General features: G+C 54.8%; 1 protein-coding gene across 3 annotated transcripts; it reads left to right on the forward strand.

Annotated features, from left to right (window-relative positions):
* Window positions 1-796: 796 nt before the first annotated feature.
* Window positions 797-23,777, forward strand: PLCD1 (phospholipase C delta 1). 3 transcript variants are annotated; one of them, XM_032408996.1, is made up of 16 exons: window positions 855-920; window positions 1,237-1,309; window positions 9,180-9,344; window positions 12,684-12,912; window positions 19,555-19,684; window positions 19,778-20,009; window positions 20,611-20,812; window positions 20,910-21,054; window positions 21,133-21,282; window positions 21,376-21,534; window positions 21,753-21,912; window positions 22,113-22,229; window positions 22,604-22,782; window positions 22,873-23,005; window positions 23,080-23,229; window positions 23,368-23,777. In XM_032408996.1, exons 3-16 carry the CDS (start codon window positions 9,320-9,322, stop codon window positions 23,451-23,453), a joined length of 2,097 nt encoding a protein of 698 aa, XP_032264887.1. In that variant the 5' UTR covers window positions 855-920; window positions 1,237-1,309; window positions 9,180-9,319; the 3' UTR covers window positions 23,454-23,777. The 3 variants fall into 3 exon arrangements, with proteins under 3 accessions (XP_032264886.1, XP_032264887.1, XP_032264885.1); XM_032408995.1 differs by lacking the exon at window positions 1,237-1,309 and having other exon boundaries at window positions 797-920; XM_032408994.1 differs by lacking the exons at window positions 855-920; window positions 1,237-1,309 and adding an exon at window positions 5,553-5,789.
* Window positions 23,778-23,863: the final 86 nt, after the last annotated feature.

The following is a 23,863-nucleotide window of genomic DNA, read 5'->3' on the forward strand; positions in this document are numbered from 1 at the left end:
ATCTGGGTGGCAAGAGTTGAGGGGAGCAAGGGGGGGTTCCCTGTAGGGGCCTAAGGGCCCCTTGTTCAGACAGCCCCTTGGGAGGCTACCCAAAGAAGGGACCCTGGAGATGTAACCCACCCCTATGTCCTGTCCCACCACTCTGCCATACAAATCACCAGGGGTTTGGTGTGCGAGAGGCTCAAAGGTGAGTTCCCTGCACCCAACTGCTGTAAGCTTTCCCTGCTTGCGCCCCAGCCCTCACCAAAGGCGCTCCTGGGGTTAGAAACTTCCCATCGAGAGAGGAGAGGACCCTCCTCCGGACAAGATTTAGGCATACCTCTCCGAGGACCTCCTAACCCATGCCCGCGCACCCATTTTGCAGAAGGGAAAGCAGAGATCCGGGGAGCCGCGGCTGGACGCCCGGACGCCCAGGCTCCCTTCCGCAGCAGCCCAGTTGGGCGTCGGAAGTTACGCGGTCCCTTTCTCAGAATGACGCCAGATTCTTTCGAGCGGCACCCCAAACCCGGAGAAGCGCCCACAGGTAGGGCGTGGGGCCGGGCCGCCCGCTGTAATGACAGGGCCCACGGCCTGTGGATGGCGGCGGCGGAGGAAGCGGGAGGAATCCGGCTATTTCTGGCCGGGGCGCGCCCACTAGCCCCGGCCAGGGTTGGCCCAGCTGCGGGCCGCCCCCCCCGCCCTCCCCGATCCCCAAGAGGGGGCGGGGAGAGGCGTGGGTTGGCGGGGCCGGGGGGGCGGGGCGGTGTCCCGGGCCCACCTCCGGTCTCCGCCCACCGGAGTCCTTTCGGGTCCCTCCACCGCACTCGGCTCGGACCCGAGGCCGCCGGCGCAGTCGCCGCGCGCTTGTGTCCCGCGGCGCCCCCTCCCGCTGCGCCGCCCGTCGGGCATGGACTCGGGCCGGGACTTCCTGACCCTGCATGGTGAGTTCCTGGCTGGTGTGCGGGCAGACCTTGCACCGGCCGACCCCGCGCGAAGCCGTTCCCGGGCCCTGGGCCGGGGACCCCCAGGTTCCTTCGGCCGCCCTCCGCCCCGCCCCGGGCCCGTCTCTCGACTCTTCTGTTGCATTGGGGAAATCTCGGCGCAGGACTCTCGGGGTGGGACTGCCAGGCAAGACCTTGGGCTTGTCCCCCAGATCTGGCCGGAGGTGGGGGGAGGGTGCGGGTCTGAAGACTTCCCTAAAGGCGAACCCCGACCCCCAGACTCCGCCTCAAGGATTCTGCCTTTTTCTGGTCTCAGAAGGCTGGGCTCCGTGGTCCAGCGCGCACGGAAGGGCCGAGGAGGGACGGAACCAGCATCCACGAATAACCAGGTTCTCCCCACACCGTCCGGGCCCCGCTGGAGAGGCTCCCCAAAGCCCAGGCTGCCTGGACCGCGTCAGGCCGCGTGGGTGTGGCAGGGGGGGTGCGGGGGGGGGAGGAGACGAGGAGGTGTGCAAGGTTGGCCGAGGTTGGGCTGGGCGGCGGTAACTGCTCAGCGCAGAAATCCCTGTCAGCGATGCCCACGCTGGAAGGAGCGGCCGGATCCTCCCATCCGCGCACCCTCCTGGCGGAACCAGGCCGAGTGTCACCTCGAACTGCCTGCAGCTCCACCCTTTGTCCAGCTAGTTCTGTCCCTCTGACCCACCGGGGAACAGTCCTTGCCGTATTGCTGTCCCTCCAGGACAAAGAGCAGCAGTGGCTTCTGGCAGGTCGGGCCCCCCAGCCTGGTCTGGCATCTCTCCGCTCCAGTCTGGGGACTCACTCACTCTTAAGGGTGTCTTGCCCTCCTGGTTTCTGAGAACATCTGCCAGTTCAGCAAAACCTGCCCCTTACGCCAATCACTGCTTAACCATATCTCCCTGTTTTCTAGTATCCCTGGGGTGGGAGACTTCAGTGCCCACCACCTGTCCATCTAAACCATACATGAAGATGATAGATGGGAAAGAGAAAGGCAGAGCCCTCCAGCTGCCCACTAGAGACCCCCTGGAATTCAGGGGCATAGGAGATGTTCCTTTCAGCCAGCCGCTAGTCTGTCTTGTGTTTCCTGGTTGGCCTAGACCTGGTCTCCATGGCCCGAAGAGACCTTGCTCAGGGCCCAGAGCTGTGACCCTCCCACCACTGGCCTGGGCTCCTCAAGGCAACCTCATCCAGCTGGATCATGGGACCCCTGCCCCTTCCAGTGCTTCATCTTCTCAGACCAAAGGTGTCCTTAGTGCTCCTGCAAGACTGGCAAGAAGGGAGTCTGGATGGCTTAGAGGACCACAGTGGAGACCTCTGCTTTCTCTCTCATCATCCCTTAGTTAGTGCTGTCTACCCTGCAAAGTGATACCTCTTCCGGGCCTGTCTCACACTCAGATCTCCTAAAAGCCCTCCGGTCATCTCTGGCACAGCTCATGTTGGAATGGGCTCCATCCTCAGGCATCTGTGCCTTCATCCAGTCTTTCTCCCCCGGTGTCTTCCCTGGAAAGGAAGCTACGGGGAGGCACTGTGGCATGGGTTTGGCCCATTCTGTTTGAGACCTGCCTTCCAAATGCCTCACTCTGTCCAGCCCTTCCTGCGGGACTAGCGGGAACACTGCAACCCCAAGCTCTTTCCCTGAAGGCCCTGCCACTTCAAGCTCATCATCCAGAATTACCCTCCCTTAATTGCCTTGGTCCCTCCTGCAAACCAGATCAGAAAGCAAGAACCGGGCAAGGGGAGTTGATGGCAGGAAGGGGTGGTCGCTGTGCCCTGTGCTTCCATTGGAGAGTCCGTACCCCTTTCAGATTTGGGGCCCCACAGCACCGAACATGTGGCTTGGGCAGTTGGCAGTCAGCTGCAGAAAGTCCCCCCCTCCCCACGGCCTGGGGGGCCACAGAGCCTTCCTAGATATGAGATGTCCCCTACGTCCTCACCCCAGATGTGTGCAGATGCAGTGTACGCTACAGGCATGGGTTCTGGAGGCAGACTGAGTTCAGGCCTTGACTTTTTTATCTCAGACAAATCCCTTGATTTCTTGGTGCCTCAGTTTCCTCAGTGAAATAGGGGACAAGAACACTACCGACTTCATAGGCTTGCTGTGAGGACTGAATGAGGTCCTACATAGAAGGCAATGGGAACAGTGCCTGGCACTCGGTAGGGGCTGTGTTCCTGCAGGAGGCCCACACCAAGTGACCATGCCCTGTGCATTCTTGGGAGATGAGGGGGGCACCATAAGGGAGTCTGTTGCTAGGAAAAATGTGCCCAGAACAGGGCTCAAGAACCAAGGGCCTCCTGGTGTCTCTGGAGCCCTCAGACTGATGTTCCATTCCCCTGGCTTCCTCCCCCTCCTCCACTGCCTCTGCTGTCTCCATTCTAGCCAGGCCTGCACTGGCCTCGCCAGCAGGTCTCCAGATGTACCCAGAAGGACACTACTTCGCAGGCCCTCCCCTCGCTGAACATGTCCACCTTCACTAACTTTACCTACCTCAAATCCACCCTGCCCCACTGTCAAAACTGGCATTTGTAAAAGTGGAAGGCAGGCCATAGGAGGGGCCTCATCTTGGCCCCAGGAGACCTGGACTGCAGTCCTCATTTTGCCTCTATTTATAAATGTTGTGACCCTGAGCACGTCCCTTTGCCTCTTTGGGCCCTTTTTTTCCCCCACCCATGGCATAGTAACACCCTATTTACAGGGGACATTGTGAAGACAAAGCATGGATGGGCATAGGAGCTCAAGGTTGGCAAGAGAGCCAGTACCCCCAAAAGATAATGGTTCCAGAGCCATCATAGCAAGTTGGGGTGGCCAGCCTCCTACTCACCTCAGTTTTGTTTCAAAACTGTCCCCGGGATTCCAGACCCATAACCCACAGACACACACTGATCCACACTGATCTTAACATTTCGTGCCATAGGCCACTTTGGCAGTCAGATGAATCCTGTGGACCCCTCCTCAGGGTCATGTTTTTATTTTTATTTTTATTATTTTTAGATTTTATTTATTTTTATTTTGAGAGAGAGAGAGCGCCCACACACAAGCAGGGGGAGGGGCAGAGGGAGCGGGAGAAACAGGCTTCCTTCTGAGCAGGGAGCCAGATGATGTAGGGTTCGATCCCAGGACCCTGAGATCAAGACCTGAGCCGAAGGCAGACACTTAACTGACTGAGCCACCCAGGCGTCCCAGGGTCATGTTTTTAAATGCATAAAATAAAATACATGAGAATTCAAAGGAAGCAAATTATATTGAGATGTGATTCTATCCGTAGGTCCTCGGCGTGGGGTGGGGCGGGGCGGGGCGGGGCTCTTGGTCCTCTGGATGAGAACCTTTGTGTGGTTTCTCTAAAACAGGTTCACCTTACCCTCTGCCTCCTCCCTCTCCAAATGAAGAACAACTTGTTTGGGCCCGTATTTCAGCTCATCTACACCAACACACGTTCTTTTGATGTATTCTCTGTGGCGCGACCGTAGGCAAGTCACTCTGCGCTTCAGTTTATTGTTAGTGTTGCTTTGCTTGGCCGTGCTAATGGTTGGCTTTGGCGGTGACTCACTGCCAGTGCTGGGGACTGGAGCGGCAGTGAAGCGAATGGAGGAACTAGTCAGAGGCGGAGAGTAAAAGAGAGGGGTGAGTCAGGCCTCTGGGTGGTGTCCTGACCTTGGCACACAGTAGGGGCTGGCGGCATGAAAGAGAAGTTGTAACTTACATGAAAGGTCCCACTGTTCCCGAGCACACTGGCAGCACAGTTTTGTATAAAGTTGCAGTAGTTCTCATCTATTCATCAAAGCAAGCCTGCGTTAATGGACTCATTTTTAAGATCAGCCTTTTTTTTTTTTTTTCAAGAATTCTATTCGCATTTGGAACTTTAGAGATTACCCTACTCGGGTGGAGAAACTGAGAAGGAAACAGGTCTGCCTGTGAGGCAACAGCCAGCTGAATTACAATAACTTCGTTGAGTAATTGAAGTAAAATATTTGGCGGGCTTGGTGGTCTGCCCCAGGCTCCATTCCCGGCTCCGTCTGACCCCGCCCCATCCCGTCCTCTCAGACTTGGCCACCCAGGCCCCGGCTACCCGATCTCCCCTGTTCTCCTCAATCTCGCTCAAACTTCATCCTCCGCCCGGCCCCCAGTAGGTGTTTCGAATTCGCGACTCGGGCTCCGCCCCCGGTGGACACCGCCCCCTGGTGGGACACCGCCTCCAAAGCCGAAGTTCCGCCCCTCCCTGCCCGAACCCCGCGTTTTCAGTGCGAGGCCCTCCCTCGGGTCGCTCTCTGAGCCCTAGCTCCGCCCCCGGCCGGCTTCCTAAGTGACGCTCTGCCTCCCCGTCGCCTCCCAGACCCTGCTCCTTTCCCCCGCCTCCCACCCCAACCCCTGGGGCTGTGGCTCCGCCTCCTCCCCCCTTCTGGGCTCTGGCTTTCGCCACTGATTTGCTTCCTGGGTTATAGATTTGTCCCACTCCGCCTCTTGGGTTCTGGCTCCTCCTCTCCCCGCCTGGAGTCCGCCCTTGCCGCAGCCCCCAAGGGCAAAGGTCCTGCCCCTCCGGGACTGGCCACGTCTCCTAGGGTCTGTCTCCGCCCCTTTCAGCCCTGATTTCTCTCACGCCCCGCCTCTAGGGCCGAGGCTCCGCCCCTCCAGGCTGGCCCCTCCTTCTGGGTTCTGACTCCGCCCCTCCACGCCCGGACTCCGCCCCCATTGCCAGGGCTTTCTAGAGGCTGCGCTGTCCCGGGCCAGGCTCGGTGGCGCGGAGGCACTGAGGAGCGTCATGCAATGCCTGGGAATCCCGAGCCGGAGCCGCTCCAGGGAGCTCTACCTGCAGGAGCAGAGCCTCAGGGTGGCGGCGCTCAATGGGCAGAGGCTGGGTAAGGAACGCAGGGGGCGCCGAGCTCCGCTGGGAAGGCAGCTGGGGCAGGATGTAGACTGTGTTCCTTCCATCCTTTGAGTGGACCTGTTTAGTACTCCTGTGAGTGCGAGACCCACTGTGGGGCTGTGTTTGCAGGGGTGGCATGTGGAGTGTTTTCGGGGCCAGGGGTGGGTGGGTGGGTGGGATAGGTCACTTCTCCTGATCTACCTGAGCCCCTCCAAAGCCCCCCACCCCTTACCACCCCTAACCACCCCTAACCACCCCAACCCCTCCTGTTTACAAATTTCTGAGGCACTACTAGTTATGTGGCTCAGTGTAACTGGTACGACTGTGTAACAAGATGGTTTTCCGAGCCTATGTCATCCAGTGTGATGGTGTGCAAGTGTGCGTGACAAGTGTGACAGTGGGGGACCCAGTGTGTAATCTGGTGGTGGCTCTGTCCCTCACGTGGTACGTGGGGCCACTGTGCGGCAATGAGGATGTGTAATGCGGTATAACCAAGTGTGTGACATTGTGGCACCAGTGTGGCCGCGTGTGGTCCAGGGTGGTGCTGTGTCCTGGTGACTGTGGGAGGCAGACCGACAGTGGGCGAGCTGGGGGACCGATTCTGTCATTCCGTGTTACAGTATGTGTTCTGTGGATTTTCTGACATTGCTCAGTGCGCCTGAGCGGTGACTTGCATAAGGTAATGTTTCCTAGCACTCACCCTTGGGCAGGCTTCGGAGTCCTGACTCTGCCATGTAACTTCCTTGAACCTCAATTTCCTCATCTGTAAAATGGGAATAATGATAGTGCCTTCCTCATAGGGTTGTTGGGGGGATTAAGTACATGTGCTAAGAGCAGTATCTTATTCAAATATTGGCCATGAATGTTATGGTAGCTGCTCTGATTACCATTGTGAGGATGATGTTCTGGCACGGTGTGTTGAGTGCGACCGTGCGTAACTGTGTAGCTTTGTATGGCTGTGGGGCCCCCCCTCGGCCTCCTGTTAGCACCTGCACACCCTATGCCCTCCTCCACATGGCCACCTCACTGTGTGCGGCCAGCCTGAGCGGGTTGGTGAGGCTGCCAGGTCAGCCCAGGGCCCCTGAGGTAGAGGCCCCTCAGCACCCCCCTCCCACAGGAGGAGAAGGTACTGAAGCTGAGTGAGTGCGGCTGAGCGAGGAGTGCCCATCAACATTCTGGGTGCTGAGGGAGCACGGGTGGCGGGGCGGGCAGCCCAGGGGCCTCAGAAATAAAAGGGCCGGCTGCAGATGAGACTCAGAGGTGGGGGTGCCTGCCCAGGTTCCCTAATGGCCCAGAAGGTGGTGGCTATTATCAAGGCCCACCTCGGGGCTGAGGTCTGTGTTCCGGAAGCCATGTCAGCAGCCAGGGGACTTATCTCTGCCTGACCGCAGACAAGGCCACAGCCTGGCTCCAGGACAGGATGAACATGTCATCTCCCCACGGTGTTTTCCAGAACCGGAGGGTGGGGCTCACCTTCTACTTTCCAACCCCTCCCCCGTTACCATCTCTGTTGTTGGCAGTGGCTTGTCCTAATGAGTGCCCAGCTTGGGGGGCAGGGGGCAGGCCTAGGGTAAGGAGATGCCCCTGCCGATTACACCTCAGCTCAGAAAGGACAATGGAATACCCCAGCAGAGGCTGAGGACCTCTCTTCTGGCATCTGGGAACTCCCTTCCTCTGGTTCCAAGCGCCACACACACAGCCAACAGTTTAGGACATCTTGCAGGAGGAGCCCCCTTCTCCACTGAACCTCCCCTGGGGCTGAAGGGATGCTGCTCATACTAAGACAGAGGGGTCTCCCAGAAGTGTGGGGAGACTTGGGACAAAGGAAGAAGAAGGCACATCAGACCATCACCTCTGAAGAGGCTCACAGACACCTCTTCCGACGCTGTTCTCACCCAGTGCTGATGGGGGAACGGAGCCACGGGGGAGGGGAGCTGCCTAAAGTCATGGGTGGTGGTTAGCACTGGGCTCTGTCCCTAGTGAAGACAGGAGACTGGGGAGGGATAGAGAGCGTATGGGTGGCTGAGGCCTGGGGAAGCGGTTCAGAAATTTCCCTAGGTCTTACGGGTGTGTGGGGCAGGCTGGTGGGGTGGGGGCATGGATAAAGCTGGAGAGCCTATCGGGCTGTGGATCTGGGCTTGGAAAAGAAAAGCTTATAGGCCTGGTCACAGGCCGCTCAGACTGGACCGACACGGTCCCTGATGCCACCGCTCTGCTGGAGCAAGAGCATAAAGATTGCCGAAGGGCCACATAGTTTTAGTTTTGGGGACAGAGTGAGGTGAGATGGTCAACTGGCTCTGAGCAGAGCTGGCTGCTGGACTGCATCTGGCTCAGCTGATAGATCTGGATCTAGATGCATCTATCTCTATATTATACTGATGAATCATTAAGGTGGGACATGGTCTTTCCTTGATCACAGTGGATACAGGCTCTGCTCGGGGATGAGGGCTCCTGGGCGGCCGGGCCTAGTGCCCCTTTGGTACCTCTTGCTTGGGCCTGTTAGGACAAAGGGCATTGTATCTTTGGGAGCCCATGCTGAGGAGGCCAGCCTGGGTCCCTGAAGACAGCTGGCTGGAGGGGCCATGCAGCTAGGGTCTGGTCCTCACTTAGGGCCCCGGGCCGGATCCTGCCTCAGCTGCTGAGAAGGCTGCACTGGGCCTTAGGGCTATTATGCCCCGAGGGTCCCAGACCCAGGACACTCAGAGATGGGGTGGGCAGGGAGAGCCAGGGGCATCCCAGGGGCCAAACCCAGGCCACATTTGGCTCATCTCTCCCTTCTGGGGGCAAGGATCAGAGACCTACTCAAGCAGGTGGAAGTCAGGGTGGGGGCAGCAGGGTGAGCGTGGCAGGGATGGGCACGAGGGTCCTACTGCAACCATAGTGTTGACACCAAGAACTACAACTTCTGTTACCTCCAGACCTTTTCTTTTCTGCTCGGCCTGATATTTTGGTCCCAGCTTCCTTCAGATCACTCTGACCCCTAGGTATGACCAGGAGGGGCACACTTTGTTTTGCAGAGCCAGGCCATTTCCCAGGCATCTGGTTCCCCAGAACCAGATGTTCTGGAAATAGCTGCTTCCCCTTGTCCATTCAGCTGTGAATGGCAGGTCACAGTATATAAAGTGTATCCTTGAGTGGGTGGGTGTCCTAAGGTTTGCATGGCCTTGGCTGGCAATCAGAGATTGCTTCCTGGAGGAGGCAGGGCTCCAGGATCAGGTTGGAGCATGGGTGAAGGTGGGAGAAGGGAAGGGAGAGCGGAGGGTGAGGCTGGTGACAAGTGGGACCCTTCTCCGAGAGGGTCCAAAGGTGGGAGTAGCTAGCATGGGACCTGGGGCAGCAGGGACACTGGAGGAAGTGGCATCTCACCAGCTCTGCCCCCTAGGCCTACAGGATGACGAGGACCTACAGGCACTGCTAAAGGGCAGCCAGCTCCTGAAGGTGAAGTCCAACTCATGGCGGAGAGAGCGTTTCTACAAGTTGCAGGAAGACTGCAAGACCATCTGGCAGGAGTCCCGCAAGGTCATGCGGACCCCGGAATCCCAGCTGTGTGAGTGTCCCAGGGCTGCAGGGTGGGAGCAGAGTGTGGATCCTATGCTTGCATGGGGAATCGGATGCTGGTTGGGGCAGGGAATGGTGGGGTGGGGAGGTCAATCCTGGACCACAAATAGGGAAACCCAGGCCTGGCCTGGTGGGGCCCAGGTCGGTCACACAATCAGGACCAGATACAGGGAAGCTGAAGCTGGCAAGGGTGGGGGAGAAGAGTTAGTTAAATCACCGATAGGGCAATTGAGGCCTAGTCTGGGCCAGACAGGGCAGTCATGGAGGACCAGAGATGGACAGGCTAAAGCCTTTTGGGGGTAAGGATACATAACTGTGACCACAGGTGGGAAAGCCAGGCTCAGAAATAGGGAGGTTTCTGGGCAGTGTTGTCTGAACGCACAGGGTGTCCACCTAGACAGATGTGGGAAGGAGGGAAGTTGGGCGGATTAGGACTACAGGTGTAGTGAGGCTAAAAGCCAAGCCCAAAGTCCAGGGGCAGATAAGGCCCTTCCTGGTATCAGTGGCCAGGATATGAGGTGGGGCCGCAGCAGGCAGTTCCTTCCCGGGACTGGGGCCACAGCAGAGAGGTAGGGTGGAGTGGAGCGAGGCCTTATTAGCTGGGCAGCTCCCTTGAGGGTGTTGGGTCTGAGGATTTTCTGGAAGCTTTGGAAAAGGCCCTGGAACCCAAGGCTCAGGCCTGCAAATGGAGAGTGCTTGCAGCAAGGCCCCACAGAGAAAGCTGTGCAGGCTAGCTGCTTTGTAACACAGAATGGCCTAAAGATTCTGTAAAATGAGAGGTCCCCGCTGCATCTTTACTTGGTGGGAAACTTTTAGACCAATGCTGCCCAAAAGAACTTTCTTTGATAATGGAAATGTTCTGTATCTGTGCTGTCCAGTATGGGTGCCTCTAGCTACCTGTGGCCTTTGAGCACTTGAAATGTGGCTAGTGTGACTGAGGAACTGAATTCTTAATTTTACTGAATTTTAGCTCCTTTATATTTAAATAGCCACACCCGGCTGATGGCTGCTGGATTTCACCCAACCCAGACCCCTGCCCTTGGCCGTGGTGGGGAAGGGGGGAAGGAGCAGGGGCAGCCCACTGGGGAGTGCGATCAGACACAGGTGACAGGCTCCAGATGGGAGAGGGGACAGGAGGAAGGGGAGATGCCCAGGCAGGGTTTACCGGGCCTCACGACACTGGGTAGAAACCTGAGAAAGTATCTCCTGCTGGCCGTATGGCCTGGAGCAGGGTCAGAGGTGAGGCAGGACACGAGCAGGGTCAGATGGGGAGAGCCAGGCAGGGGGCCTTGGGGCTGTGGGCCATGGAAGGTTTCTGAGCAAGGCAGGGTAGGGTTAAAGCCGACAGAGCCTGAAGTACTCTCCGAAAACCACCCGAGTGCATGTCAGTCACACAGCATGGGAGTGACCCAGACCTCGTCTCTGTCTGGCCTCTGTCTGTCGGTGGCACCAGCCAGGCTCCTTCATGGGCCTCAGCCCTGATATGGGGCTTCCTGTTCGACGCTGGTGGGGGGCGGCACAGTGGGAACGGGCGTCTTGCTCTCTGAGCTCTGGGGATTCCTGGGAGCCCGTACATATGCCTGGTTTCCCGTGTGTGCCTGGCACTTACTGGGCGGCAGCGGGCATGGGGGCAGAGACAAGAGTAGGGGACCTGGGCTGGTGAGATGAGCCCCTCATACTGGGAGAGCTGTGAGCACAAGGGCAGGAGGAGCCTTCCAGGCAGGAGACCAGTGTGAGCAAAGGTGCAGGGCCGAGACTGAGGAAGGGGCGTGAGTGAGGGGCTGCAGGGGTGACGGGTGCGGGGTCAGGCACCGGCTGTGCTCAGGTGAGGAATGTGGCCAGAAGAGGCTCTCTTCCAGGTCAGAGACACTGAGACGGCTCTCCGGCTGAGCATGCCTGCTGGCTGCTTCCCTTCTCCGGGGGAGCAGTGAGACTGTTGTCCCCAAATGCACTCTACCCTCGGGGAAACTGAGGCCAGGTGAGGGAGGAGGGGAGCAGCGCCCCCAGTTCTCTCTGCTCCCTCAGTTTGCCCTGATCCTGCCACCGCTACGCTGCCTCCACTCTGGCCCCCAGAGGCAGACGAGGTATTATCAGCAGTGCAGGCATCTGGACTTTCTCTCTGGTGCGGGTGGGGGTGCTGGCCCAGGAGCTGCCCAGCTCAGGTTTCCTGTTTTCACTCCCAGCCCGGGGCAGCGGCAGCTGGCCTGAGCCTAGCGGGCGCAGGAGGCTGTGGACAGAGGGATTAAGCGGGGCTATCCCCTGCACCCCAGATGGCCCGGGGCTCACATGTCCCACTCTCGGAGCCTGCTGCCCAGGCTGGGCACATGTCCTTCACGTGGGGCTTGCAGGTGGCTTGGAGGCCTCTGGGCACTCAGGGTGCAGGCAGGCACGGGGAGGACAGGTGAGCTTGCAGCTGGGGCTGCTCTAGGACCCAGGACAGAGGGATGTGGAGGGCTCAGGACACAGGTGGGGCAGGGGTGGAGCCTGGACCTTGATGCTGGGCAGCTTAGCATGATCCCAGCTGGTGGGACTGGCTCCCAGCCAGGCCAGGAAGGGCACCCTAGGGTCTTGCTGCTCCCTGAAGCTTGGAAGGTGTGGGTGTGACAGGAGGGCTCTCCCCCCAGTTCCTAAGGGCAGAATGATGGACTCTCTCAGACCCCTAAGGGGCACCACTTGGGGTCCTAGAGGGCAAGGACCTTCCCGCACTCTTCTTGCCAAGCGGATCCCTGAGGTCAGGACACACGTGGACACACATGGACACACGCAGGGCAAGGTCGTGTCTATGCCGCAGCACAAGCACTTCTCCCTGTGCCCCCACACCCTGGGGCCAGGGCTGCCGGAGGGTGGCTCCGGGCTCCTGCATGGTCGGGAGAGGGGCCTGCAGGCTCTCAGAGCCATCTGAGGGGAGGGTGGTCCAAACTCAAGTGCGATTAGGAGGATATGTATCCTGTCTGTCACAGGCTCCAAGCTCCAGAATGGTCTCTCCCCATCTCTAAAAGCCCTGCCCTGCCCTAGTCCCTCCCAGCCTGGAAACAGCAGGGCCTAGGGTCCCAGGTGCCCTTCTCTAGGGTCAGTCTCTCCCTCTGTCCACCCCCCCACCCCCCGGTGTTTCCCCTGCCCACCACAGCTGTGTGTCACATTCCTTCTCCATCTCGGTCTCTGTTTTCCTTCCTCCCTTGTGTTCTCCTTGTCCGTCCTGCTGCCCCCCTCCTTGTCTCTGGATCCAGGCCTGAGCTCCAGCCCTGGCTCTGTGTCCCCACGCTGTGCCTTGGCCACACTGGGGGCAGGGACTGGCCTCGAAGCTCTGCCACCTGTCCCCTTCTTGCAGTCTCCATTGAGGACATACAGGAGGTGCGGAAGGGGCACCGCACGGAGGGCATGGAGAAGTTTGCCCGGGATGTGCCCGAGGACCGCTGCTTCTCCATTGTCTTCAAGGACCAGCGCAACACACTAGACCTCATAGCGCCGTCGCCGGCCGAGGCCCAGCACTGGGTGCAGGGTCTGCGCAAGATCATCCACCACTCGGGCTCCATGGACCAGAGGCAGAAGCTGCAGCAGTATCCTTCTGGTGGCAGTAGGTCCTGGCCCAGCCTGTGGATCCTGGCTGTGGTCATCACCAGGGCAGCCTGCATATGGAAGATACCCAGCTTGGGCCGTCACATGGACATAGCAGAGGCTGGGCGGCTCACACAATGGAAATGAATCTCACGGTTCTGGAGGCTGGAGACCCGAGGTCTGGGGGCCAGCGTGGTCGGGTTCTGGTGAGAGCTTTCTTCCTGGCTTGTGAGGGGCTGCCTGCTCACTGTGTCTTCACATGGCAGAGAGAGAGAGAGAGAGAGGAGGGAGACAAGCTCTCTGGTGTCTCCTCTTATAAGGGCACTAATTCTATCATGAAGGCTCCATCTCATGACCTCATGTAAGCCCCCCACGACTCATCCCCAGATGCCATCGTATTAGGGGTTAGGGCTTCCACATATTGATTTGGGGGGAACACAGTTCAGTCCTGAGCCCTGAGAAGGTACCTGGAGCCCTGTTTGGTCTACTCAGTGTGGCCCCTGCTGTCTCCTCTTCTCCCCCCCAGAACCAGCATAGAGTTCTGCTAATGGCAGCAGCTTCCATGCAAGACCGAGTCTTGAGTGTTTGAACCACGTTTCTTGGAGTTACTACATTTTTTTCTCTCTGGGAATTTGGAAGGCCATGGTACCCCCTGTGCCATTCTTTGGGGAGTGATCGAGTTTCCCTGGGCCTTGTGCGCAGGCCAGCCTGTACGCTTAAAACAAATTCACTTCCAAATCTGGATGCACAACAGCACACTAGCCTATGGTTCAAAGTGGTCAGCCTTCTGGTACAGAGGACTAGGGTGGAACCAGCTCCAGCTCCTTTATTTTAATGACAGTTTTATTGACATATAATTCACATACCATGTGATTCACCTGCTTAAAGTTACACGTCAATGCTGTTCAGTATATTCACAGGGTTATGAGTAATTTTACGACACTTTCATCACCTTAAAAAGAACCCCATACCTTTGAGCAGCCAGGCCCCATTTCCCCATAACCCCCCAGGCCCTAGACAACCACTGATCTACTTTTTTTGGCTCTTTATGTTTGCCTTTTTCTGGACATCTCATATAAATGGAATCATACTGTCTTTTGTGACTGGCTTCTTTCACGGAGCATGTTTTTCAGGTGTCTCCATGTTGTAGTGTGAATTAGTACCTCATCCCTTCTTATGGCTGAGTAATATTCCATGGTCTCCTTATTCCACATTTTATTTATCCAGCTAGCAGTTGATGGACAGTGGGGTTTTTACTCTGGAGCTTTTATGAATTAATGCTGTTATGAACATTGGTGTGGTATATAGCTAGGATTTATAAGTCTTATGGTAACTGTATGTTTAACCTTTTGACATTGACATTCCCACCAGAAGTGTATGAGGGTTCCAATGTGTCACATCTTCACTAAGGCTTGTTAGTACTGTTACTACTTTTTTATCCTAGCCATCCTTGTGGGTGTGAAGTGGTATCTCATTGTGGTCTCGATTTGCATTTCCTTGATAGCTAATGATGTCAACTATCTTTATATGTGTTTATCGGTTATTTCTAGAAATACCTATCAGATCCTTTGAGGAAATATCTGTCAGATCCTTTGCCCATTTTTTGTTGTTGTTAAGTTCTTTTTTTTTTTTTAAGATTTTATTTTTAAGTAATCTCTACAGCCAACATGGGGCTTGAACTTACAACCCTGTGATCAAGAGTTGCATGCTCAGGGGCACCTGGATGCTCATTCAGTTAAGTGTCCGACTCTTGGTTTCAGGTCAGGTCATGATCTCAGGGTCGTGAGATCAAGCCCCGAGTCAGGCTCCGTGCTCAGCTGGGAATCTGCTGGAGATTTCCTCCCTCTTCCTCTCTCTCTGCCCCTCCCCCTGCTCATGCAAGCTCTTTCTCTCTCTCTAAAATAAATAAATTAAAAATCTTAAAAAAAAAAAAAAAAGAGCTGCACGCTCTACCCACTGAGCCAGCCAGGCGCCCCTGTTAAGCTCGTTTTAAAATGGATTTATTTTTTAAAAATTTTTACTTGTGGTAAAATCTACATAACATAAAAGTTACCATCTTTCAACCATTTTAGTCATGTGGAGTACCTTCACATTGTCGTGCAACCCATCTCCAGAACTCTTTTCATCTTGTAAAACTGAAATTCTTTCCCCATTAAACAACAACTTCTCATTCTCCCACCTCCAATCCCCACTCCCCAGCCCCGGCCCCCCGGCAGTCACCATTCTACTCTCTGTCTCTCTGAATTTGAACACCCTAGCTACCTCAGACAAGTAGAATCATAGAGTATTTGTCTTTTTGCAGCTGGCTTATTTCACTTAGCATAATGTCCTCAAGGTTCATCCATGTGGTAGCCGGTGTCCGAATTTCCATTCTTTTTAAGACCGAATAATAATATTCCACTGTCTGCATATACTATATATTGTTTCTTCATTCATCCATTGATGGGCACCTGGGTTGCTTCCACCTTTTTCCTTTTGTGAATAATGCTGCTGTGAACATGGCTGTGCAAATATCTGAGACTCTGCTTTCAGTTCTTTTGGGGTATATACCCAGAAGCAGAGTCGCCGGATCACAGGATAATTCTACTTTCAATTTTTTGAGGCACCACCATATTGTTTTCCACAGCATCTGACCTACTTTATACACCCATCGACAGTGTACCAGGGTTCCGATTTCTTCAAGTCCTCAACACACTTGTTTTTTTCTGGGTTTTTTGTTTTGGTTTGGTTTAGGTTTTGATAGGTGTCTTATCGTGGTCTTGATTTGCATTTCCCTAATGATTAATGCAGTTGAGCATTGTTTTTTTTAATTTGCTTTCCTGTATCTTCTCTGAAGAAATGTCTATTCACATCCCTGGCGGTTTGTAATTGGGCTATTTGTCTTTTTATTATTGAGTTGTAAGGGTTGCGTATATATAGTAGATATAAGTCCCATCATAATTATGCTTTGTAAATAATTTCTCCTCTTCTATAGGTTCTCTTCTTTTTCTTGATGGTATTTGAAACGTGAGTTTTTAGTTTTGGTAAAGTCTAATTCAACTACTTTTTGCTTTTGTGGCTTGTGATTTTTGATGTTATATCTAAGAAGGCTTTGCTTAACCCAAAGTCACTAATGTTTACTCTTATTATTTTCTTCTAAAGGTTTTATAGTTTTAGTTATTAAATTTAGGTCTTTGCTTCATTTTGAATTCATTTTTGTGTGTGGTGTGATGTGGGGGATCCAACTTCATTTTTTTAGCATGTAGGTAGTTGTCCCAGCACCATTTGTTGAAAAGACTGTTCTTTCCTCATTGAATTGTCTTTACACCCTCGTCAAAAATCAATTGACCATAAGTAGGAGGGTTTTCTTTTCTTTTTTTAAAGATTTTATTTATTTATTTGAGAGAGAGCGAGAGTGAGATAGAGAGAGGACAGAAGGAGAGGGAGAAGCAGACTCCCTGCTGAGCAGAGAGCCCGACGAGGGGCTCCATCCCAGGACCCTGGGATCATGACCTGAGCTGAAGGCAGACACTTAACCGATTGAGCCACCCAGGGGCTCCAAGAGGGTTTATTTTCATGGCTGTCAGTTTTATTCCATTTATCTATGTCTATTCTTGCACCAGTACACAACGGTTTGGTTACTGTAACTTTGTAAGTTTAGAAATTAGGAAGTGTGAGTTCTCCAAATTTGTTCTATTTTTTTTTAAGATTTATTTCTTTGAGAAAGAGAGAGAGAGCGAGCAGGAGCAGGAGGGGCAGAGGGAGAGCGAGAGAGAATCTCAAGCAGACTCCAAGGGCTCGATCCCATGACCCTGAGATCATGACCTGAGCTGAAACCAAGAGTTGGACACTTAACTGCTCCACCCAGGTGCCTGTTCTTTTTTTTTGCAAGATTATGTTGACTATTCTGGGTCCCTTGACGTTCCATGTGAATTTTAGGATCAGTTTCTGCAGAGAAGCCAGCATGATTATGATAGGGGTTGTGTAGTTGTGTTGAATCTGTAGATCAATCTGGAGAGTATTCCCTATTTAATGATGTCAAATCTTGTGATCTGTAAATATGGGTATCTTTCCATTTATTTAGATCTTCCTTAACTTCTTTCAACATTGTTTTGTAGTTTTCAGAGTATAAGCTATACATTAAAAAAATGTATTCCTAAGTATTTTAATTCATTTTGAGGCTACTTGATGGAATTACTTTCTTAATTTCATTTTCTGATTATTCATTGCTAGTGTATATCCAGCTGCTTTGAGGGATATACTTGAGCTCTGTTCGTTTCCTTACTCTGTGCTTTTCAGCATTTCATAGATTTTTAAGTATTTTTTCTCAATGCTATCTCTGCCTGATTTTGAGCTTTCTTAAAAGTCCAATTCTGTAGCGTAGGTTTATCCTTGGGCAGTCTTGTGCCCTCTGGAGGGTTCTGTTGCCCAGCCCTTGAGATCATAAAGCCATCCATCCCAGCCTGCTGAATAACAATCAGCATGGGGACCTCATGTTTGGCTGGACTGCTCTGAACTTGATTTTTTTTAACCTGGAATTCTGCCATAATTATTTTTTCATGTAAACATATACATAAAATATGGCTGTGTTAGAATGAAGTTTTCTTTTAATTTTTAAAAAAGATTTATTGATTTATTTTAGAGAGATAGTGCATGTGTGCAGGGAGGGGCAGAGGGGAGGGAATCTCCAGGCAGACTCCCCACTGAGTGCAGAGCCCAAGGTAGGGCTCAATCTCATGACCCTGAGATCATGACCTGAGCCAAAACCAGGAGTAGGATGCCTAACCGGCTGAGCCACCCAGGTGCCCCAGAATGAAGTTTTAAAGGCCCACAAAATGAAACTGCCGATTTTTGGGTTCTGCCTCCAATCTTCTTTTTTTTTTTTAATTTTTTTATTTTATTTTATTTTATTTTATTTTTTATTTATTTGCGAGAGAGAGAATGAGAGAGAGCACGAGAGGGAGCAGGGTCAGAGAGAGAAGCAGACTCCCTGCTGAGCAGGGAGCCCGAAGTGGGACTCGATCCCAGGACTCCAGGATCATGACCTGAGCCGAAGGCAGTCGCTCAACCAACTGAGCCACCCAGGCGCCCCTCTGCCTCCAATCTTCTTTTCTGCATTTCAATTTGCCTAATGATGCATTTGCCAAAAATAGTGGAGAGCTTACATTTGTATCCATTTTCTGTGTACTGTTATGTCATAATTATTTCCCTGTGTTAGTATAGTCTCCATAAAAAGCTGTAGTGACTATGTAATATTCCATTGAGTAGGTGCCCTATAAATTAGTGATCCATTCTTTTATTTTTTTTATTATTATTTATTTATTTATTCATAACAGACAGAGAGAGAGAGAGAGGCAGAGGGAGAAGCAGGCTCCCAAGGAGCAGGGAGCCCGATGCGGGACTCGATACCAGGACCCTGAGCTCATGACCTGAGCCGAAGGCAGACGCTCAACCATCTGAGCCACCCAGGCACCCAGTGATCCATTCTTTTAATGTTGAACATTTATTTTCAGTCTTTCACTACTATAAGTAACATTGCAAAGAACTATGTTCCTAAGAGCTTTCGGTATTTAGGAGTATTTCCTTACCAATAGAATCCTAGAAGTGGAATTAGTGAGTCCAATGATGTAACGGTTTCGAGCTTTAGCTATATCTCTGCATCACATTACCAAGGGTTGAACAATTTCCTTTATCCAAGTGGTGCATGGGATGTCCATGTCACCTCACCCCTACCTGCACTGGGTAATAGACTTTTAAAGTGCTGATCTTAGAGTTTAAGAAATTGCATCTCATTTGCAAATTGTTAATATCTTTGATTACCAAGAATGTTTGCAAAAGGTCAGTTTATGGCCTTTTCTCATTTAGTTATTAGGGTCATCATCGTGTTTTCTGGACAGCTTTATTTTTTTCTTTATTTGACCCTCAAAATTATTTAAAGTTTACATGGCATCAATTATGTTGTTTCCTTTGTGACTTCTTCTAAAAACCTGCTGTCGTTTTTTAAAAAATTGTTTTCATTGTCTTTGTTCTTTAATGGATGTACTGTGGAGGTCCTCTTTCTTGACTTCTCCAGGTCAAGTCTGAGGGGAGAGGGGCCAGAGGTAATGGAGAAGTGGGGGCTAAGTGCCCCCATTGGGACAGCATGACGCAGGCTTCATTTTTGCTTGTGATATCCTCTCTGATCTGTGGCTTCAAGTTTGCTGTTTCTTGTAAAATAAGCCTCAAGTGCTTTAGTCAAGTTGGCTCACAATTACGTATTGAAAACCAGAAGGACATACCTTGAAACGTTGACAGGCATTATCCCTGGGTGACAGGACTATGGGGGATTTATTTATTTACTTTTCTGCATTTTGTAAGTTGTCTATAGCGAACTCTTTCACAGTGAGAAAAGAAATGTTTTGTTTTGTTTTTTTAAATGTGAAAGGGTTCAAAGCCAGTAAATAGAAAAAAGCCCCCTTAATCGGATGTATCATTTCCTCTGAAGAGGCCATCCGGTCTTGTCCCTGGAATGCTGGTGTGCAGTATGTCAGGCCTGCAGGGAACTTTGTCTGTAGGTGATCTCCGTCCATCTGGGCCCAGGAGTTGACCCTGGGCTTCAAACCTGGCTGTAGCTGGGACCTGGGGGGTATCCGGGCTCCTGGGTACTTTCCTTACTTCTTGCCCAGCTGGATTCACTCCTGCTTGCGAAAAGCTGACAAAAACAAGGACAACAAGATGAGCTTCAAGGAGCTGCAGAACTTCCTGAAGGAGCTCAACATCCAAGTGGATGACAGCTATGCCCGGAAGATCTTCAGGGTGAGGCAGGGAGTGAGGGCTGGGTCTGTGTGGCTGTGGGCCCGGGACCCTAGTGGGGAGCATGCTCTGAGCCCTGCCCACCCGGCCTGGCAGGAATGTGACCACTCCCAGACGGACTCCCTGGAGGATGATGAAATTGAAGCCTTCTACAAGATGCTGACCCAGCGGGAGGAGATTGATCGCACCTTTGCCGAGGTGGCCGGTTCCAGGGAAACGCTGTCGGTGGATCAGTTAGTGACGTTCCTGCAGCACCAGCAGCGGGAGGAGGCGGCAGGGCCTACACTGGCCCTCTCCCTCATTGAGCGCTATGAGCCCAGTGAGACTGGTGAGAGTCTGGCTGGGGCCTTTGGCCTGCAGTCCCTGGGGCCACACCGTGCTGGGAGACCCCTGGGGAGACTACAGCCCGAGTGTAGGGAGCTGGAGGGAAGGGGGGCACCCTGGTCAGTATTTGCTTGCCCCCTGAAAGCAAGCAGATGGGAGACAGGGCTCCAGCATCACCACCCCTCTCTTGGTTCCTTCTCCAGGGGGTTTTGTGGACTCCTCCTCCAGGAAATAGAGAGGAGGCTGGAAAAGCAAACCCTTTTCCTGCTTCCATCCTGGGATGGGCTTTGAGATGGACAGACGGGGCCCTTCCCTGAAGGGGCTTCAGTCTGGAGGCCCAAAGGAGGAGGAGATGAGGCCCCGGCTCCAGGCGGTCTCACAGTGTGGGGGACCGAGGAGGAGAAGACAGGGCCCCACCCTGGGGTAGTCACAGTCTGATGGGTGACTCAAACTCACCCCCTCCGAGAGCTATCAAGGTCCAGCTCAGGACAGGGAGGCAGGGACAGCTGGGGGCTCCCCTCCCCGAGCGGTGGCGCCCGGAAGGTCTCCTGAAGGTGGCTGGCCTGGCGGGAAGGGCTCTGACGCGCAGGCCTCGTCCTTCGCAGCCAAGGCGCAGCGGCAGATGACCAAGGACGGCTTCCTCATGTACCTGCTGTCTGCCGACGGCAGCGCATTCAGCCTGGCGCACCGGCGGGTCTACCAGGACATGGGCCAGCCGCTCAGCCACTACCTGATGTCCTCCTCGCACAACACGTACCTGCTGGAAGACCAGCTCACGGGACCCAGCAGCACCGAAGCCTACATCCGGTGGGGCCCGGGGCGGGGGCGGGGCCGGGCGGCCTGGGGGCGGGGCCGGGCGGGGCCGGCCGGGCACTGAGGGCCTAGCCGCCACGCTTGCCCGCAGGGCGCTGTGCAAAGGCTGCCGCTGCCTGGAGCTCGACTGCTGGGACGGCCCCAACCAGGAGCCGGTCATCTACCACGGCTACACTTTCACCTCCAAGATCCTCCTCTGCGACGTGCTCAGGGCCATCCGGGACTACGCCTTCAAGGTTGCGTGCGCCCCTGGCGGGTGAGGAGGGCCGCGGTACGGGCGGCCCGCCCCTCCTAACCTGCCCTGGGGCCTCCAGGCGTCCCCGTACCCCGTCATCCTGTCCCTGGAGAACCACTGCAGCCTGGAGCAGCAGCGTGTGATGGCGCGACACCTGCGCACCATCCTGGGCCCCATGCTGTTGGACCGGCCGCTGGACGGGGTCACCACCAGTCTGCCTTCCCCTGAGGTTCGCGGTGGGCATGGGGGTACCCAGACGAGAGGGCAGGGGGACTGGCTGGGAGGCCAACTGGGTCTTGACGAGCTGCTCCTTCCTTCTTAGCAACTGAAGGGGAAGATCTTGCTGAAGGGGAAGAAGCTGGGGGGGCTCTTGCCCCCTGGCGGGGAGGGTGGCCCTGAAGCCACTGTCGTGTCTGATGAGGATGAGGCTGCTGAGATGGAGGACGAGGCCGTGAGGAGCCGCGTGCAGCGCAAGCCCAGGGTTCGAGGGGGAGCTGTGGGGGAGGGGGCAGCCCTGGGGCCCTCCCTCATCATGGGATGTTTGCCTTGTCTCAGTTCTCTGTGGCTGCCACTCAGACCCTCTGCCCCCCTCTCTCTGTCTGTCTCCCTCTCTGTCTCTCCGTGTCTGGGTTTCTGGCTCTCTCAGTGCCCACCTGCCCCAACCTCTGAATCTAACCTGGGCCTCCCCATGGCCCCCAGGAGGACAAGCTCAGGCTAGTGAAGGAGCTCTCCGATATGGTCATTTACTGCAAGAGTGTCCACTTTGGGGGCTTCTCCAACCCTGGCACCCCAGGGCAGGCTTTCTATGAGATGGTGTCCTTCTCTGAGAACCGCGCCCTCCGACTGCTCCAAGAGTCAGGTGAGCCCCGGCCCTGCATTCTCAGGGTGCTGGCAATCCGTCTGACCATTTGGACTGGCCTGGGCCAGGCCTGGCTCCACTACTCGGGAGGTGCACAGAGTTGGCACTCCCTGCTGTTACCAGAGGGGGGCGGGGGGTGGGGGTGGGGTTGGGGCTCACCAGGAGGCCTGTGCTTCTGACCACCCACACACCCTTTTCAGGAAACAGCTTTGTTCGCCACAATGTCAGTCGCCTGAGCAGGATCTATCCTGCTGGGTGGAGAACAGACTCCTCCAACTACAGCCCCGTGGAGATGTGGAACGGGGGCTGCCAGATCGGTATGGGCTGGCAGGGGCTGAGGAGGCCGGGCTGAGGGTTTCAGTCCAGAGGGCCAGGGGTCAGGAGCCTCTGGGGAGGGACTTGCGGGCTCAGGCGCTAGTAGTCTCGGTTTGGACATATGCCCCTGCCAGCAAGTCAGGGTCTGAAATTGCCTCATTAGCACAGTCGTCCTTTGAATTCTGGCACCAGAAATGGAATGTGGGCTGGCGTGGTGGGTCAGTGACGGTGGCAGGGTGGCAGTAGGCATTGGAGTGATGCCGGACCCTGCTTCTGCCACGCCATGTGACCTAAGGCTTCAGTGTACCCTGGGTAGGCTGGGCTCTAGGGCCCCCGGGCCAGCCCACAGCCTATGACTGCTCTGTCCTGCCTACAGTGGCCCTGAATTTCCAGACCCCTGGCCCAGAGATGGATGTGTACCAGGGCCGCTTCCAGGACAACGGGGCCTGTGGCTACGTGCTGAAGCCTGCCTTCCTGCGAGACCCGAATTCTACCTTTAACTCACGTGCCCTGGCTCAGGGGCCCTGGTGGGCCCGGAAGCAGCTCAGTGTCAGGGTACGGCCAGCCACCGCAGGGACAGGAGCCCGTGGGCCTCCCTCCCCGCTACCATTCCTGAACCCTCATCTGTCCCTTGCCCCTGCTCAGGTCATCTCTGGGCAGCAGCTGCCGAAAGTCAACAAGAATAAGAACTCAATTGTGGACCCCAAGGTGACGGTGGAGATCCACGGTGTGGGCCGGGACGTGGCCAGCCGCCAGACTGCCGTAGTCACCAATAACGGTACTTGGTGGGCCTGGGTGGGGCCCGGCCCCTGGAGCTGGTCCACACTGTTGACGTGGGGCTTGTACTGCCAGGTTTCAACCCATGGTGGGACACAGAGTTCGTGTTTGAGGTGGTCGTGCCTGAGCTTGCCCTCGTGCGCTTCGTGGTGGAGGATTATGACGCGTCCTCTAAGAATGACTTCATTGGCCAGAGCACCATCCCCTTGGGCAGCCTCAAGCAAGGTTTGTTGAGGGGGAGGGACGACAAGGTGGAGGAGGCGGGGCCTGTTCTCTCTTGGGCCAGGGCCGTTGTCCCTTGAAGCATCCTCACCGAGTGACTGGAACACTCTGTGTGCTCTTTCCTGCCCATCCCCCTGCCAGGATACCGCCATGTCCACCTCTTGTCAAAGAACGGAGACCAGCACCCATCTGCCACCCTCTTTGTGAAGGTGTCTCTCCAGGACTAGGTTTGGGGGTTCTGATGGGGCTGCCCCAGGCAGACCAGGCCCTCTGTCCCCATGTAGGGACAGGGCTGGTGTGGCTGCTCCCCACCTCTCACTTGGAGCTAGAGGCCCCGCACTGCCTTCAGCTCTAACAGACGTCTGTGCTGCTGCCTCCCTGGGGTCCCAGGAGCTGGCCCAGTCCCCGGAGCTCTCCTCGATTCCGTTAGGAAAAACACTGCAGCCCTCTGCCCTCTGGCCTGGCCCTGGGTCGAGGGTTTTTATAAAAGTTATGACTAAGTCCTGTGGTCTCTTTACCTGAATGCCAGAAAGTTCCTATAAAGGGCATGTGTGTGTGTGTGTGTGTGTGTGCGTGCATGTGTGTGTGTGGGGGGGGAAACACTGGAGCCCCATCACCTCTCTCTCCACGTCCCCCA

Source organism: Phoca vitulina, unplaced genomic scaffold (assembly GCF_004348235.1).
Source record: "Phoca vitulina isolate PV1807 unplaced genomic scaffold, GSC_HSeal_1.0 scaffold10, whole genome shotgun sequence".
Taxonomy (NCBI): Eukaryota; Metazoa; Chordata; class Mammalia; order Carnivora; family Phocidae; genus Phoca; species Phoca vitulina.